The following is a 16,165-nucleotide window of genomic DNA, read 5'->3' on the forward strand; positions in this document are numbered from 1 at the left end:
CCACCCACCACCTCGTGTAACATGGTGGCCTCGATAGGTGCTCGCTAATGGCACTTTGCCCCAACAGTCTGTTCAGGCTATACGGGGGGCGAGCGCTGCACTCCGAACCCTGACCCTCGGCGCCCACACCGCTCACTCGCCACGTTAACCTCCCCACGACTGCCAGCTCACTTAGCGGAACATAAATTGACGGTCTCGGAAGGGCGGCCGTACAGTCCGAGCGGTCAGCGAGCTCGCCAATGGGTCCTGTTTGCACGGAGCAAACGGGTCGATTCTGTCCGTCGCTACCCAGTAATTTCTGCAGGGAATTACAAATGCAGTGCGTGGTCTGCTTGGCAATGTTGGATGTTAACCCTCTCGCGCGTAAATTTGTGAAAGGAAAACCCAAAAACATTTGTTTCGGTCTCATGTCAATTTCAGAATCGATGGAACCTCACTCAACAAACAAAATGTGTTGATTTACAATATAAAATGACTAAGAGTCCATTAAAGTGGTCAAGATGCACAAGCGGGTTGAAGAGGCAGGGTTTAAAGAGGATGGTGCAGGGCCCAGATGGAAGAGTGGCGACTAACGCCAATTCCGCACATAGAGAATTATGTACGTATATATGTATGTTGAACTTCTTCCGCACTGTACACGTAGCCAACCGTGCTTAATCGGAGGTGCGGGGGGAAGAACAACAAAATAAACACAAAAAGCAGTTCTCAAGAAATTAGTTAAAAAATCTAGATGATTTAAAAGAGAAGTACTTCAACCACGAACTTCCTGTGGCGATTTAAACAAATGAAAGCATACGGCCACGTAAGTGCAGTAGACGGCAAAGACGTAACGCCACAGATGGGGCCACAGGCCAACGAGTATATATATATTGCTAATGTTAAAACATTGCAAAGAAAGACAAATTTTAATATGTATCAAATATGTGAACCATTTACAAGTGATGATAATCAGAATAATAAAACGTACCTGGCCATCATCGTCTAGTTTGACCATCCACCCTTTCTTGAAGTTCAGTAGGTCCGGCTGTGAGGATTAAAAAAACAACAACCAATATTTACACACAAGTTATTTACGGATTAACCTTGCATTAGTTCTCAATCAACGTTACATCACACGAGGGTCTTGCAAGGGATTCATTATAGGGGGAGAAAAAAAGCGCCAATTGTATTTAAATTAAGACAATTAGGGAAAATTGACGCTTCAGCTAATTAATCACGAAAGCTGCACACATGCCATTGCCCACTCTGATTATTTTGACGGCAAAAAGGAAGCACATTGCAAATCGCTCCAGGTGCTGGGGGCTTATGCCTAAGGGAAGCTTCCCAAGCGCGCGTGGAGGGAAATGTCAGACATCGTGCCCAACAGCGCTGCGGGAAGACCCGACAACACGGAGGAGTGGACATTTTATACTTCTGTCCACGCAGGGACGCCAATCAGGCCACGGGCACGACAGATTTAGAACCTTCATCAGAATTGTGTATTTGTCCTGGAGGAATCCGATGCGCTATGAAGCACTTTTTTCCTTTTCACACGTGGTCCGGTGAGGGGCGGGTCAGCAAGTTACAACAATAACAACAAAAACGATAAGAGTTTAACAATGTAAGTCATTAAAAATGTATGAAAATTATATAAAGTACAGGCAAGTCTCCGATTTACGACGGGGCTTCCAGGAAACTGTTCTGTCGTAAAAGCGGGGAAGACCTGTATATAAGTGAAAATTGCATAAGTACATACAATTCCTGACCATTTTTCAACAATAAATACAAGCTTGGGCAAGGCAGCAAAACTACAAAAACAACAAGTCCCGCATTCCATCCTCTTCTTCTCCCCCCCCCTCCTCTTTTCCGAACATAGATGGACTCGTCCATCTGACCAACTGCCAAATCGCTGTCCGTGGTGCTGACAATAAGAAAAAAAAACGCCACTTTTTTCAAATTTTCTTGCTGTGGATTTAACACCTGATGATGATTGCTTGTGTTGGCAGCCGAAACGTCGTGATAATTGTATTTTTAATATTTTCATTATTTTATTATTTCCCTTCTACGTGACTTTATCAAAAGAACCAAGAATATGCCTGGCCACTGTGTGATGATCGCAAGTTTTGGGGAAACCCAGAGGTGGCGGGATGATAACTTCCTCGCCTGGTACGCAGGAGGTTGTTGTGGGTTCGATCCGGACCCTGACACCTGTACATTTGGAGTCCGCGTGTCTGTCTCCCCCATGATCGTGTGCATTTTTATCCAGGTCCTCCGGTTTCCCCCCCCCACATTTCTCTACATACATTTAGACGATTTGGCTGCTGCTATCAATTTCCACTTGATAAGCCACTTCGTTGAGCTATCATTTGTGATAGCCATGTCGCATCTGAAAAAGAGCATGTATAGCTCAGTGGGCCTTAACCTGGTCAAATAAGAAAAGTTTCGTAGTAAAAAATTGAGTTTTAATGAGCTCAGCGTGAGCACGCGGAGAGGCTGGGGGCCCAGCCTGGGGACTCAGGCGAGGGCTCACCGTCATCAAGGACTCGGTGGTCCGTCTGTCCAGGGACTTGGCTCTGCGAAGGGGTGCGTGCGGTGCCGGCGAGATGTCCACCGCCACGTCTCCCTTCTTCCATTCCTGCTGCCATTGCCACGGGCACGCACAAAGACAAAGGTCCCCCGTGACTTTACCGAAAGAACCAAAGAGTATGGATCCTTGCAGTTACGAAAACTTCAAATCTAGAATATTAACACACTGTTGGGGAAAGTGCTGTTTGTTAAGCGAGCATCTTTTTAAGGCCGACACGTCACATGGCCGCCCTTTCTCTCCCCCGTGGCAATGTTTATACACCGCACCGGGTACTCATTTGAGGCTGAGTCAACCTATAGGCCCAGGATTGGTGTGGGCCGTGAGCGGGAATCAAATTTGGCTTCGTGCTGAACAACGGCGCTGTACGACCCGCAAAACACAAGCGGACAGTTGCTTTGAATATTTTAGTTTTCATTTGGGTTTCATTCTTACGTAAAGAGCTAATTACAGAAAGACAATGAAGCATGTGTTTCTGTGCTGGTGCTCCCACAACGGCGCTCGCGACCGCGTACCTCTCTCAAGGCGTACGCCCGCTTCTCGCTGCGGCCCTGCCTCTCCGCCCCCCTCTCCTGCTCGTGGTCGTAATCCAACTCCATCCTCTCCGGGAGGTCCTCCTCCATCGTTCCTGACCGGGACCTGAGCAGCAATGCGAATGACATTCACCCACACACGCACACACACACCGTCTAATCATGAACATTCTTAAAAATTAATTTGCCAAAGCTGTTGATGCCACCACGCCATCATGGGACCTCCCTTGCCAGTATCAAAATATAAGAATGGGTTTGACCCTTTCTGGCAATGAAAGAGGTGTTAAGATGTTAAAACACCACACCAACTCGCCGACACTTTCGCCCCTCCGCCAGATCCCACGCCTGCTGCCGTCTAGACAAGCGACCTCCAAGATCTGCCCCGACACTCACCCACCATCTGCTCTTTGATCTTCCCCTTCGACGTATGTACGTGTCTGTATGTTGTATGTATGTTGAACTTCTTTCACACCGTACGTAGCCAACCGTGCTTAATTGGGAGTCCGGGGGAAAGGAGAACAAACTAAACACAGAAACCAGTTCTAATTAAATTATAATTACATTAGTAAATTATTTAGTCTCCAATTAAATTCGTAAATTATTCATTTTCAATTTAGATTATTTAAGAGCCATAGCTTCAGTGGCTTCCTAATATCAAAAGGAAGAGCATTCCAGACAAACAAACCGCGGCCCTGACCGGGTTTGCGCGCAATCCTTTCAGTGACACGCGTCCGTTACCTGCTGCTGCCGCCGCCTCCGTGCCTAAGCCCGTGCTGCCCGGCGTCTCCCGCTGCCTGCGACGCAGTCCGCCCCACGCCGCCGTTGGCGTAGGGATCGGGCGAGGGCAGGGGTGACGCAAACGGGTCGCTGTGCGTGGGCGAGGCGAGGAGGTGCGCTAGCCCCACGCTGCCCGGGCTGCCGACGTCCTGCATGCTGCTGCGGCTGGAGGAGCCGCTGCCGCTGCCGGCGCCCCGGCCGCGGGATCCGGTGCCGCCTACCGCTCCGCCCGACTCGGCGGCCACGAAGTAGCCGTTCTTGCGCCACGGGTCCGTCTCGTCTCCGTTCACGGAGCTGTGGTCCGACATCACTTCTGACAGGTGGCTCGTGTCTATGGGAAAAAAGAAATGGACGAAAATGTTTTTATTGTAATCGTGTTAAAAAACAACTAAAATAGAGATTGGGTTTTGTTGATGTGCACTCATGCAGGTCGGGTTTTTCTTGTTACACAGGGTTCCCTTCGCTCGACGCGGCGGTAGGAGTGGTAGATGCGTTCCCAGAAAAGGACGCATAAAGAGAGAAACCGCACAAGGAGAATGCATGCTGAGTAGCGCATGCAGTACACACACACAGTACACACACTACACACAGTACACACACGTGGTACACAACATGCAATACTCACACACAGTACACATGCAATGTTTTCCCACGTCCGACTGCATACCCACATGTAGAGTGTTCTGCGGTTTGAATTCAGAGCGAAATTTGTGTAGAAATAGGTCAGCCATACATAGAGCGCGAGATCGCATGAGCCGAACCCGCGTGGAGCATTCATGAACTCTTCACTTCCCCTTTGTTCACTGTCAATCCCACACTCCCCAACGGTTCCTCCGTCGCGTGCGGAAGGGAGGGGACGGTACCGTCGTGCGCGCTGCCCTCGGAGGGCGAGCGGCTCCGCTGGGTCTTGTGCTTGAGCTCCTCCTGCCACAGCGACGACTTGGGGTCGGGGATCTTCTCCACGGCCGGGATGGACGTGCTTGTCACCGTCACCTTGGCCGGCCCCGGCTCCTGGGAAGCCACCCGCACACCGCGCACCGTTTCCATTCCGTCCACGCCCAATGACTCCGCGGCTGGAGGCTCAATCTGAACCCTGAGCAACCTTCGGTGTGCTTTCGGGTTGTATCGTGTGCTTTTCGGCATTGTATGTACGTTGAACTTCTCGTTGGCCGTTCCGGCCTTCATAGGTGCTCGCTAAGAGCACTTGCCCCAACAGTTCTGTTAAGCCTGTAAGGGAGATCTTTGTCTTTGTATGTGCTGTACGTTGAACTTATTTTGCACCGTACGTAGCCAACCGTGCTAATCAAAGGTGCGGGGAAAGGATAACAAACTAAACACAAAAGCAGTTAAAAAGAAATGAGTTTTCCATCTAGACTTAGCTCCGGCAGCTTCCTAATATCGGAAGGTAGAATTTGTGATGTCCGACCATTATATTTTTTTACACTCCCAAGTGCAGGGAAGCCTCCTTCAATTCCCGTTCAGTTTGTGAAGGAACTCCCCAAGCGTCCGCTCAGATTACGGTGAAATTGTTTTCACAGAGGCGTCATGGGCAAATTTGGAGAAAGGGGACGTGATTAATGTGTTACCCCTCCCCAGGTAAGACGTTTAAAAAGCTCTTGTGCTGAGCTATAGCCAATCCCTCCGGGTGAAAGTACCGTTACACAGAAAACAATTAACGGAATGATGATAAATTCATTTGAAGATACAAATATTTTGGTTGAGAATAGAAATGCCCCCGATAAAAAAGACTGCACTCATATAGATTTTATAGAAATACAAATAATCTCGTTATTGGACTTGCTAAGAACCCATGCTTTATTGTTTTATTTACATAATCTTTATGCAGATTAAATAAACCGTATTCATGAAATTAACATTTAACTGAGTGTCCGGGCACAGGATTATTTTACCAGGTAAGGCGCACTGAGCGGTGTAGCTCTTTTTCAGAAGCTTCCCGGCAATCAAAAATGATAGCTCAACGAAGCGGCTTAACACGTGGAAATTTATAGTCGCAGCCAAACGCTCTGAAAGCATGTTGAGGGAAAAACTGGAAACTAATCAACAATTTCACAAAATGGTTAAATAAATAAATACGCTTTAATTCAGAGTGTTTTGTTGTTATAATGCAGAGCCATCCTGAACTCTTAGTTCTTTCGGTAAAGTCACGTAGGTAAAAAATGAAATGAAAATTAATAAAAATAAAACAATAATTTTTATTTCATTTTTTACCTACGTGGCTTTACCGAAAGAACTAAGAGTATGAATCCTTGCAGTCACGAAAGCTTCAAATCTAGAGCCATCCTGAATGTCTGCAGTGAGGACAGAAAACATCTGCAAAACCCACCGAGTGAATAAATTCATTAGCATGCTGTGCACGACGTTACTCCAGAGTCGAGAGGCCCGGCAAACTTTCAAACTTTTGAATTTACCCCGTGGCCACAATTCTTCCAACAACCCCGCAAAAACCCGAGCGCCACACCACACCAAACCCTGACTGCCAACGCTTGCGTCTCTTGAGCTTGGCTGCGTCCGTAGCGCGCGGCGCAAACACACAAAGCCTATTACTGCGCAGGGGATGCTGCGCCTTCAAGCGCAAATCAAGCCGGGTTCCCCCGGCACTCCAAACACGGTTTCGAAAGGGACGATTGGCAACCGGCAAACTGAGGTCTGGTGCCATAAAACATCAACGGTGAGCCCAACTCCTCGAGACTCACTTGCCTATTGGCCTTGCCAAGAGAACCCATTGCTTTATCGCTTTGTTTTCCCTTCGCTGGCAGCCTGCAATGATTTAAAGTTTCTTCCGTTAAGATAATAAGCGGTTGATGTGTCACTTTTATGAGGGCAATGGCTGTGAAATACACAGGTTTGTATGCCAACGGTGATCTCCAGCTTTGCGTCGACACCAGGGCCGAATTGAACGTGAGGTGCCGGGGGGAGGAGCTTGCTCACAGGGGCCACGCATTCCTCGCGTCCTGCCATTGTCCAACGTGGGCCTGCAAGGGATACATCTCTGCGCCAAAACACTGCTCAGGTGCGCCGACTGCCCTCTTTTCTCACTTGCCGCGGCCCGTCACGATCGGTGGACAGGACGCGTTGTACACAGTGATAAATAGGACCCCCCCAATGCCCGTCATCTTTCCGTTCATAAAAGACACATTCCTGATTTGAATGTCGGTAACACGATGGAGATTTGAATGATTCATTGTTATGCGTTGGCGTGCAGGGTGTAGCCAAAACACCGTCAATCACCGAAGAAATTGGCTAACTTGCGAACACAACTGGAAATACAATTAGGAATCATACAGCCAGGCGGTCAATCAGTCATAGGCGGCGTTAAAAAAGCAAGGTCCTGAGCTTGGACTTGGAACCGGGGCAGGGAGTCGACAGCACGGACGGCTGGGGGAAGGGAGTTCTATACTATGGAGGCAGCAGAGGGGAACGAGCAAATTGAGCCAAAAACGATCTCATTAAGCGACACTTAAATACTGCAGTCCCTCTGTTAACGTTGTTAATCCGTTCCACGAAAGCTACTGTTAACCGAATTCGCTGAAAAGTTGAAAAATAAGTAAACATCGCTGAGTCTGCAAGAGAGCTGTTTCCACTGCCAAAACGGAAAACGTTACAATGTAAACAAAGCCAGTCGAGGTCTAAACACTCATGAACGAGCGTCGCTGAGTGGCTGAGGGCATGGCTCAGCCCCACTTACGAGCGCTCGGATTTGCCGAAATTTGCGCCCGCGTGCATAACGTAAACGTACCGTTAGCCAAAATGTTAACGTTAGTCTAAACCACGGGGTCCTATGGGAGGCGAAACGTTAATCGAAAAACCGTTAACCAATGTCACTGTTAACCAAGGGACTACTGTAATTGTTTATAATATAGTGATAGGTGCCTGAAGTTTCCGGATGGCGTAGCCAATCAATAGCAGGAGTGCGTTCTTTGTGTTTTGTTCTGATATAATTATGGTTGGTTACGTACGGTGCGAAATCACTTCAAACATTCATACATAGCCTAGGACAGCAAAGCTGGTGGGAGAATGCATGAACGGTTTTCCCTTTGCCCCTGCCTCTCTGGCTACCTCTACGTCTCCTCTCTCGGATGTGCTTGCTGAGTATATCTGCCCCGTTCACTTGTGAGTCTGTGCTTTCACGGATCTCGAGGTATGTTTTTTGAAGTTGAACGTTTGACAAAATGTTAGAGCAACATTCCCCCAACCTCTGTCTCGCACGACGCTGCTTTCAGCTCCGAAGCAGTGCAGGATTAAGCTAGTGCGGGGCCTGTAGCATATTTTATAAAGGGGCCCTAAATAAAAATAAACCACAAATATTAAAACACAAATTTTTACTTGCATGTTAAAGTAATTGTATTTTTTCATTTGCTATACAGCTGGATAATACGACAAATCGCTAATCTTAAACACCCAGTCGTTCATAAAAGTTGAAGGCGGTATAGTACTACAATAATAGAGCAAGTGCAGAATCACTGAACCGGAATTGATAGCTTGAAAGCATTTAGCGCGGGGCCCTTGAAAGTGTGCGGCCCGTAGCGTATGTAGCTACTTTAGCGACTAGGATAATCCGGCACTGGTCCGAAGGCCAAACAAAGACGTTTTCTAGGGATCGCCTGTGACAAATTCTGAGCGTTTATATTTAGGTGAATCGTTAGCGCAATCGTCCACGACCTTAACACTTTTGTTAAAAGACCAAGCGTGCAATTCCGCGTTCACCGTGTCTGTGATGGATGGAAAAAACGGAGCGTGTGAAAGGTTGTGGTTAGGCCAAAGCAGTGATTGAAGCCATCTGCAGATATTTTCCACCCCAGATTGCAATCAGTGACCTTCAACCATTAATCCTTTTTTTTATGACGCTGACAAAACCATTCAGTAAAACACCTTACGGCTGTCATTTATCTACAGCATCACGTACGCTGTGTCGGCCAAACTATTTATTTTACCACATGTTATGTCTCGAAGGAGGAATCAATCGTATTCCTTACAGAACTTACGACCGGGTTTTTATTTATTTTAGAAAAGGTGATGACATCTATTCTCGGCAACGAGACCTACCACTTACCTCATCCGACTTATTTCTAACTCTTTACAGACACACACAGGCCCTTGTACGGGCACCGAGGCTCTTCTATGTACACACAAAGACAAAGATCCGCCCCCCCCCCCCCCCACTATAGCCTCAGCAGACTGTTGGGGCAAGTCCTGTTAGCGAGCACCTGTGAAAGCCGGCATGGCACACGAGGGATGGGGGGTGGGTGGCCAGCACCACGCCGAACACACGGGCCCTTACACAACAAGCACACAGCGCGCGGCTCCAACACAAAGGCTTCGGCGCAGAGCTCCTCACAGACACGCACAGCTACCCACAACAGCACTACACTGTAGCTAGAAATCCGTTTGACCCAGTGACTTCCAATTTGCCATTTTATAATTTCACTACGGTACCCATAATTATGCCAAATTTCATCAAGATTGGATGTGGTCAAGACAAGCATTCAGCCTGAGCAACCCGAAGCGAAGTGATCCAAAAATAGCAACATCCCCACCGCCCCACTTTCAGGCGAGTGCTGCGTTCAATTTGTGCCGCACAGGGACGGCCGGCTGTCAGGGCGTTCCGCTGGGCTGAAACTACAGCTGGGCATTGTAAAGACTGAGACGAGGTGCCGCTGGCAAGGCGGCTGTCGAGACATTTGAGCATCCTGTACACGCAAATCCTCGTCGAAAGCCCCACGGGAATAACTAGGAGGGTGATGCGGTAAACAGCTGACCTGCTGCGTCGGAGGATCCACCTTTCTCTTTTTCTTCTGGTTCTGCTTGTTGGCGCGAGGATACGGACCGAGCATCTCGTACCACCTGCGCACGTCAGGCACACGCACAAATAAAATCCACATTTATTTCTGCCACTTTGACAAAAAATGTAAAATAAACCCCCGCCGTACAACAACGGATCTAGTATAAAAAATAAGAAAAGGTTTAACCATTTACGGCAATAAAACAGATGTTCAAAGACCAAATAGAAACCTTTTGCAAGGAACCAGGTTACTGCATTAACCACACACAGAGTACTTGTGGTGAACATGCAAACGAACACGCTCTGATAATATATTATGCAATATCTTTGAAACTGATTGGCCTACACCAGAAACAGCCTTCTTTACGGCCTAGTCTCAACCAGTGTCAGACCAGAGAACATCGCCATATAGCGAACAGTACAAAGACAATGCACTGTCAGAGCATTTACAGCTCGGGGTGAGCAGCTACAGAATGGGACATTTTTTCCAGTGTTAAAGTACTGGCAAAAACGTAACTGGCATTGGACGAACGTCCCAATGCTGACAATATTACTTTAAATGCATTCAAGTGGGGATTACGTTCAGCAGCATCACCCCCCCCTCCCCCGCCGCCGCCGCCACTGCAAACACTGGCAGGGCCCTCCCCACCAGCGAGGCTCTCCTGCACAAACCACCGTCGTCGTACTACAAATAAATAACTTTTCAGTGTTATACGACAGCTCTAACAGGAGAATAAAGTGCGAGAGGGGGGCAGAAATCATTTATTTTGCTGCTGCATATCTCCGAGGCACACTTTTTAATATGCGAGCGGATTATTGGGGAATTGTGCTCAATTACTAAAGCCATTCCCTAACCGAACATCTACAGAAAGCAAATGACTTCCCCAAACACCAATCACATTACAGCTTCCATGCGCATTCCCTTTGGGTAGCTGCTGATGAACATTGCATTGCATAATTAATCAAAAATAACCACTCAAAGTAAAGTGGACTTGGCTTATGCAGGACACGGACTTTCTCCATTTTATCGATATCATTTTTTCTTTTATCTAAATTATACATTCAGTACATTAGCATTTAGAACTTGCCGGTAGCACTACCCCGAGTCAGAAGACGACCCCCGGATCATGACGTCACAGAACTACTTCCAAAGCTACTTCAATCGGCGTCTCTGTCCACACAAGTGGCCAATGAAACCAAAACGTTTAATTAAAGTCATTATCGGTGGACTCATTGATTAGATTTCATTTTTAAAATGTTCATTCTTCTATTTAACAGCACATGTTGTTTGTCTCTGAACCGTGTGTCTTGAATCTGTTATTGTTCGTATTAATGTTGTGTCAGAAACGCTTCGTCTATGCTCTCCAGTCGCCCGCGTGAAAAGTGGGCCAAGTTTTGCCCGATCATGGCCAGCTGGCTGAAAAACGTAATAAACTTAACAACATCCAAATGTGCTCGTTTTTTTTTCTTTCTGTGCAGTCACCGGCGCGTGGGGCTGAGCCATCAACACTCTCGACTTGCGAGAGACAGATTTAATTACGGGGGGGGGGAGGGGGGGGGAGCAAAGATTTAAATCAATGACCTTGACAGCGCTGGCTCAATGCTGACCCCCCCCTGACCCACGTTATGGCAACCACCTCTGAGTTTTCCCGCTGCACTGCTCGTAGGGCAGCGCGTCAGCTCGACAGCGTTTATTCTTCTTCCGATGGCTAATGTTGATGTAGAGCAACGGCTATGAATTTACACTCGGGCGGCCAATTCAGATGGTTGCATCAGGAGTAACAGGAGGGGGTGTTGTCGGACTGACGATGCCTCCGATGCCTCCTCGCCTTCGTTTTTCTGAACGGGGGAGGGGGGGGGCATCATGTCGTTAAATGTTCCCACGGTGTTTTCTGGGTGACAACAGTCACCCGGACACTGCCACAGAAGTTTGTAATTTCCAACTCGCTCATCGAGTATCGACGTCTGTGCTGCTGCTGCTGCCGCCGTGGTTTGCGCGTGCGGATGCGGTCTAGGGTTGCGGCAGATCGATTCCAGGGATCTTCTGCATCGGGTCTTACAACGGAGCTCGGCTTACACAAGCATGGAGTGCGCTGGGTCAGCCAGCTGCGGCTATGCGCAACTGGCCGGACCAAATGAAACACTTGTGGGGAGACTGTCGGCATCACCTAGGCTTCTCCTGCCACAGTGCACAGTGGAGAGCAAAAAAAAAAATGATGTTTTTTTTTTCAAGCAGGCATATGGTACACTCATTCCGAAATATTTATCTTTGCACCAAATCTTCGCGAGTTCAGGGTCGTGTCCGTAACTCAAGTGCGGAATTGACTCTGGCACATGCATAGTTACATTTAATAAAACAACATCCCCAGCGAGTCATAAATTGAGCTTTTAACCGCTACAACAGAGATGCCAAGGGCTGCGTTCATTTTTTTTTTCCTCAAGACCAATGCCGAGCAGCCTCTCGGACAAACGTAAACCTCTTGAAAGTCTTACGCACGCATTCTTGCAAATGCTTTGCACGCCGGAGAAAATTAAACGCTTTGGTAAAAGTTGACCACAGCGCGCACGAGTTGCATGCAAAGTAACTGCAACGTACTTGTTGAAACGGTGCGCCAACGTTCCTCATTCCGCTACGTCTGCTCGCCCGAACATTATTAATGGGTTCACCGCAGTTTGGGGATTGGCAGCTAACGCGTGGTGGGGTAAAGTGTGGGTACTTCTCATATTTTCCCCGCGACGTTTTGCCCGCGTGGAGTAGAGTCAACAGCATACCCTCCGGAAAGGATCTTAATAGCTCCCTCCAGTGGAGACCTCTTCCGCCAACGGTGAAGTGAGCAAGCGCTTGCAGGGCTGCGCCTTTAACTCTGATTATCCACCAACTTGCAGGCGGGGCAAGAAACCCCTTGTAAGAAGAGCCAAAACGCAGCTCTATAAAAGCACCTCTTGAATATTTTTGCACGCTTTATCTAACGTGAAGTCATCGCACGGCAACAAACTTTCAACATCGTCTATCATCGCCATCATTAATCCCCATCATCGCTGCGCATTAAAAACCTGCCGGGATGTACGAAAAGGGTGACCGGTACCGCTCGCAAGATTTATGCAGTGCGGCCATCGTTCTGCCGCCGTGTTGATCCACTGAATGGGAGAGTGCGAGAAAAGTTGTCTTCCCCCCCCCACCCCCTTTCTTTTCTCCCTTGCCATCATAAACCTACCAAGGCCCATTAGGCTATAAAGCCACCGAACGCAAATCTCACGGGGCGTACACAGCCCGGCCTCAAAACGCACTCCCGGGGGCTTGCCCTGGTTCGCGTTCACATCTTTCAAAGAATCCGCGGACCCTCCGCAACTTTGTGCACAATTCTCGCGACGAGCGAGCGCTCGGGGAGGCGAGGCTCCACCACACTTGAGACTCGCAAGGAGAATTGGAATAAAAAATAATAACAGCCCCAGTTTATCCACGGTGCCCGGGGGGCGTACGCGCGCGTCAATGTAATGGTAATGACAAGGTCAGTGCCTGCCACGTAATTACTAAAGGCATCATCTGTGAGCTGCTCACACTGCGATGGATATTTCCCAGGTCACTCTTGCAAATGAGACTCATTCCCATCTCTGAGTTCTCACCCGGTTCATGAAAGGAACCTTGAAATCATCGGCGCTCAGTGCGAGCCTACGAGAGAGGGGTTCATTTCTGGCAAATGCTGGGATGTCCGAAAAATCTGCCAAGACGCAGTATTCGTTTAATCGAAATCCGCAAATGACAGGTGAATGCAAACGAGCCTCCATTACTGTCAAATCAACAGGCAACGAACAGTCTGTGCACACGGCCATGAGAAGGCGCACCCCCCCATTTGTTCACATTTTGAAAAGCACTTTAAAAAAATTCCCGAAAACGAGTTTCTTCTCTCGCTGAATAAAGAAAATTGTTGCGGACTGGATATTAGTAACTGGATATTAGTAACTTACGTTCAATGTGGTGTTTGTGGGTGGTCACCGACATGCTCCGAGCATCTGTACCTTACCTGCAGCATGCCGGTGACCGCCAAAGCAATTACTCCGCATCCATTATACTCTACACGCTTTTCAAACGCTGCCACAGTTAAAGATGAATTACTCTGCCGTGAATTCTGACTGATTATATTATTTAGAGGGGTTTTTATTTTTTTACCTCTCAACAATAACAGTTGTCCGCTTGTTAATTATTTTTGAGCGTGGAAGTTACAGTGTTTACACAGCACGCAAACAAAAACTGGAGGCAGTTACAACCAAAAGATTAACACAGTGGTCTCAACCTGACAATTTACCCGCTTTATTTGTCAAAAGGGAACTTTTGACGTGTGGGTAATGAATGAAGGGGTCGGCAAAGTTCATGTAAAGAGTGTAATGCTGTAACTCGAGCAGTAAAGCCGTTTGCTTTCTCCAGTGTGTGGCGCTGATTGCTGCAGCTGGCTCATGATGATTGTTATACATCTAGCTTTTACCTTGGAGAATTTGTAACATTAACCAATGTTTAACTTTCACGTTAACGATTTGCCACACTGTTAATTGTTAACGTCACCGAGGGCAAGGCGTAGATTTATGAAACGCTTTCGGGAGAAAGCTTTGCGATGGCTGAACGGAGTGAATCTGAGAAGTGCACCTCTGATTATCACGGACGGCCCGAAAGAAGTTCACACATAAATGACGCAGGCTCTTATCTCGCGTAAAAGTTCCAAAAGTTGCGGCTGGCTCCGTGGCACCAAAATCCATCTCAGCTTTTCCAGCCGCAGGTGGTGGTGGTGATGACGACGATGACACAATGCCAAGGTACCCATGTCACCAGTTCTCGTGGGAAGCCGCATGAACTACCATTGTGCCCGTCTGGCAGAGAACACCACTGACGAAGATGCCGCTATCGCATTCCCAGTTACCGGCCGATTCACCGGGACACGTCACCGGGACGCGTCGCCCGACACCAGAAAAATGCCAGGGCTTCGGCGTTTGTAGCTTCGGCGCATTGGTGTCACCGGCAGCCGGCGGATATCAGGGCAATGAAACACACAGAGACGCATTAACTTACTCGACATGCAGTACTTGGGGGGAGGGAGGGGTAGCATCTCGCCAAGCCTTGTAAGACCTCCTTAATATTAAGATCTACAAGCAGAATACCCAGGCAAGGCAGAGTGCTCGCGTGTACCGTAATTCACCGCGGTGGCCGCCGTTGGTTACGTAAACACGCTCCTAAATGGAGCTTCGCCACGGAGGTGTCGAAGACGACGTAGGCGCCCGAGACAAACATTCGCCTGAATTCCATTTCAATCTGCCAAATGTGCCGAGGCCTAGGACTGGAAAGTCAACGGAATTCAGAGCGGTTGATCGAGCACCGCACGACATCAAACGTGAAACAATGGCGATGTCAAACCGGGTCACAACGCAGGGGAGAAAAAGAGAGAAAAGCAACGGCTAGACACAGCCTTGCGAAATTCAAGGAACCGTCTTACTGAGAGGAGTCCTCATGGGGCAATAAATAACCATGCTTTATTGTGGATCCGTCAATTAAGACTTCAGCCATGCCAGAACCGTTGTCATTCATTAGCGCAAATTGCAATGCAGGATGACAATTCTCAAGGCAAAGCGTTCCTTTTGCCCGGACTTCATTTAACGACTGTGGACCACAGCGGCAGCATCCAACACTCCAATTTGTCTCTCGCCACTTGAGTGTGATTGGCGGGTGACGCATCATCGTACACCCCCCGGTGCAGCGCACGACACTGCACAAAGTGGCGAGATGTTAACCACCTCGTCCGGTGTACAAGAGGTCGTGGGTTCGATTCTGACCCTTGACGCCTGTATATTTGGAGTTTGCGTGTGTCTCCCCGTGGTCGCGTGGATTTTTCCCCGGATCCTTTCGGTTTTTCCCTCCACATTTATAAACGTGCGTTTAGAGTATTTGGCTGCAATACATTTCCACGTGATAAGCCACTTCGTTGACCTATCATTTGTGCCCAGGTCGCTTCTTAAAAAGAGCTACATAGCTCAGTGGGCCTGACCTGGTTAAATAAAAATAGTTTAGTTTTTAGTTTAGTTTAAATTGCAATAGCGCATTTAGTGCAGCAGATGGAGCACCATTTAATGCCAGAATCTTTGGTCAAGATTTTCCTTTAGGCCCGAGCTCAAAAGTCGTACGTGGGTCAAACACGATACGCGACAGGCCTCTGCACTTCTCCGGTAGAAATGCAATATTCCTCGTACGCGGCACAGTACGATGAAGTAATGCTGTGACAGGCAGACTGACAGCAGGGATGGAACGGTGGCGAAGTGGTTAGCGTAACGTACTTTCAAACCGACATGACCAATGCAAACAACACCAGTGACGAGTGATATCGAAACCAGTACCGGGACTCCCCCCAACATCACCAACGCGCACTAACCACCACGGCGAAGTATGGTCAGACAATCCTGATAACCGACACGGGATTGGGGAGGCCTTCACCCATCAGTGGATCAATACAT

The 16,165-nt window shown here is 48.2% G+C and overlaps 1 protein-coding gene across 1 annotated transcript in view; it reads right to left on the reverse strand.

Annotated features, from left to right (window-relative positions):
* The window catches only part of LOC133340683 (trichohyalin-like), a 158,609-nt gene that overhangs the window by 37,720 nt on the left and 104,724 nt on the right, over positions 1-16,165 (reverse strand). The window contains 6 exon segments of the mRNA XM_061549082.1: positions 968-1,024; positions 2,510-2,617; positions 3,079-3,202; positions 3,835-4,204; positions 4,737-4,884; positions 9,651-9,735. Of these exon segments, the coding sequence (XP_061405066.1) occupies positions 968-1,024; positions 2,510-2,617; positions 3,079-3,202; positions 3,835-4,204; positions 4,737-4,884; positions 9,651-9,735 (892 nt within the window).

Source organism: Lethenteron reissneri, chromosome 10, assembly GCF_015708825.2.
Source record: "Lethenteron reissneri isolate LAM-NWPU_2019-01 chromosome 10, ASM1570882v1, whole genome shotgun sequence".
NCBI lineage: Eukaryota > Metazoa > Chordata > Hyperoartia > Petromyzontiformes > Petromyzontidae > Lethenteron > Lethenteron reissneri.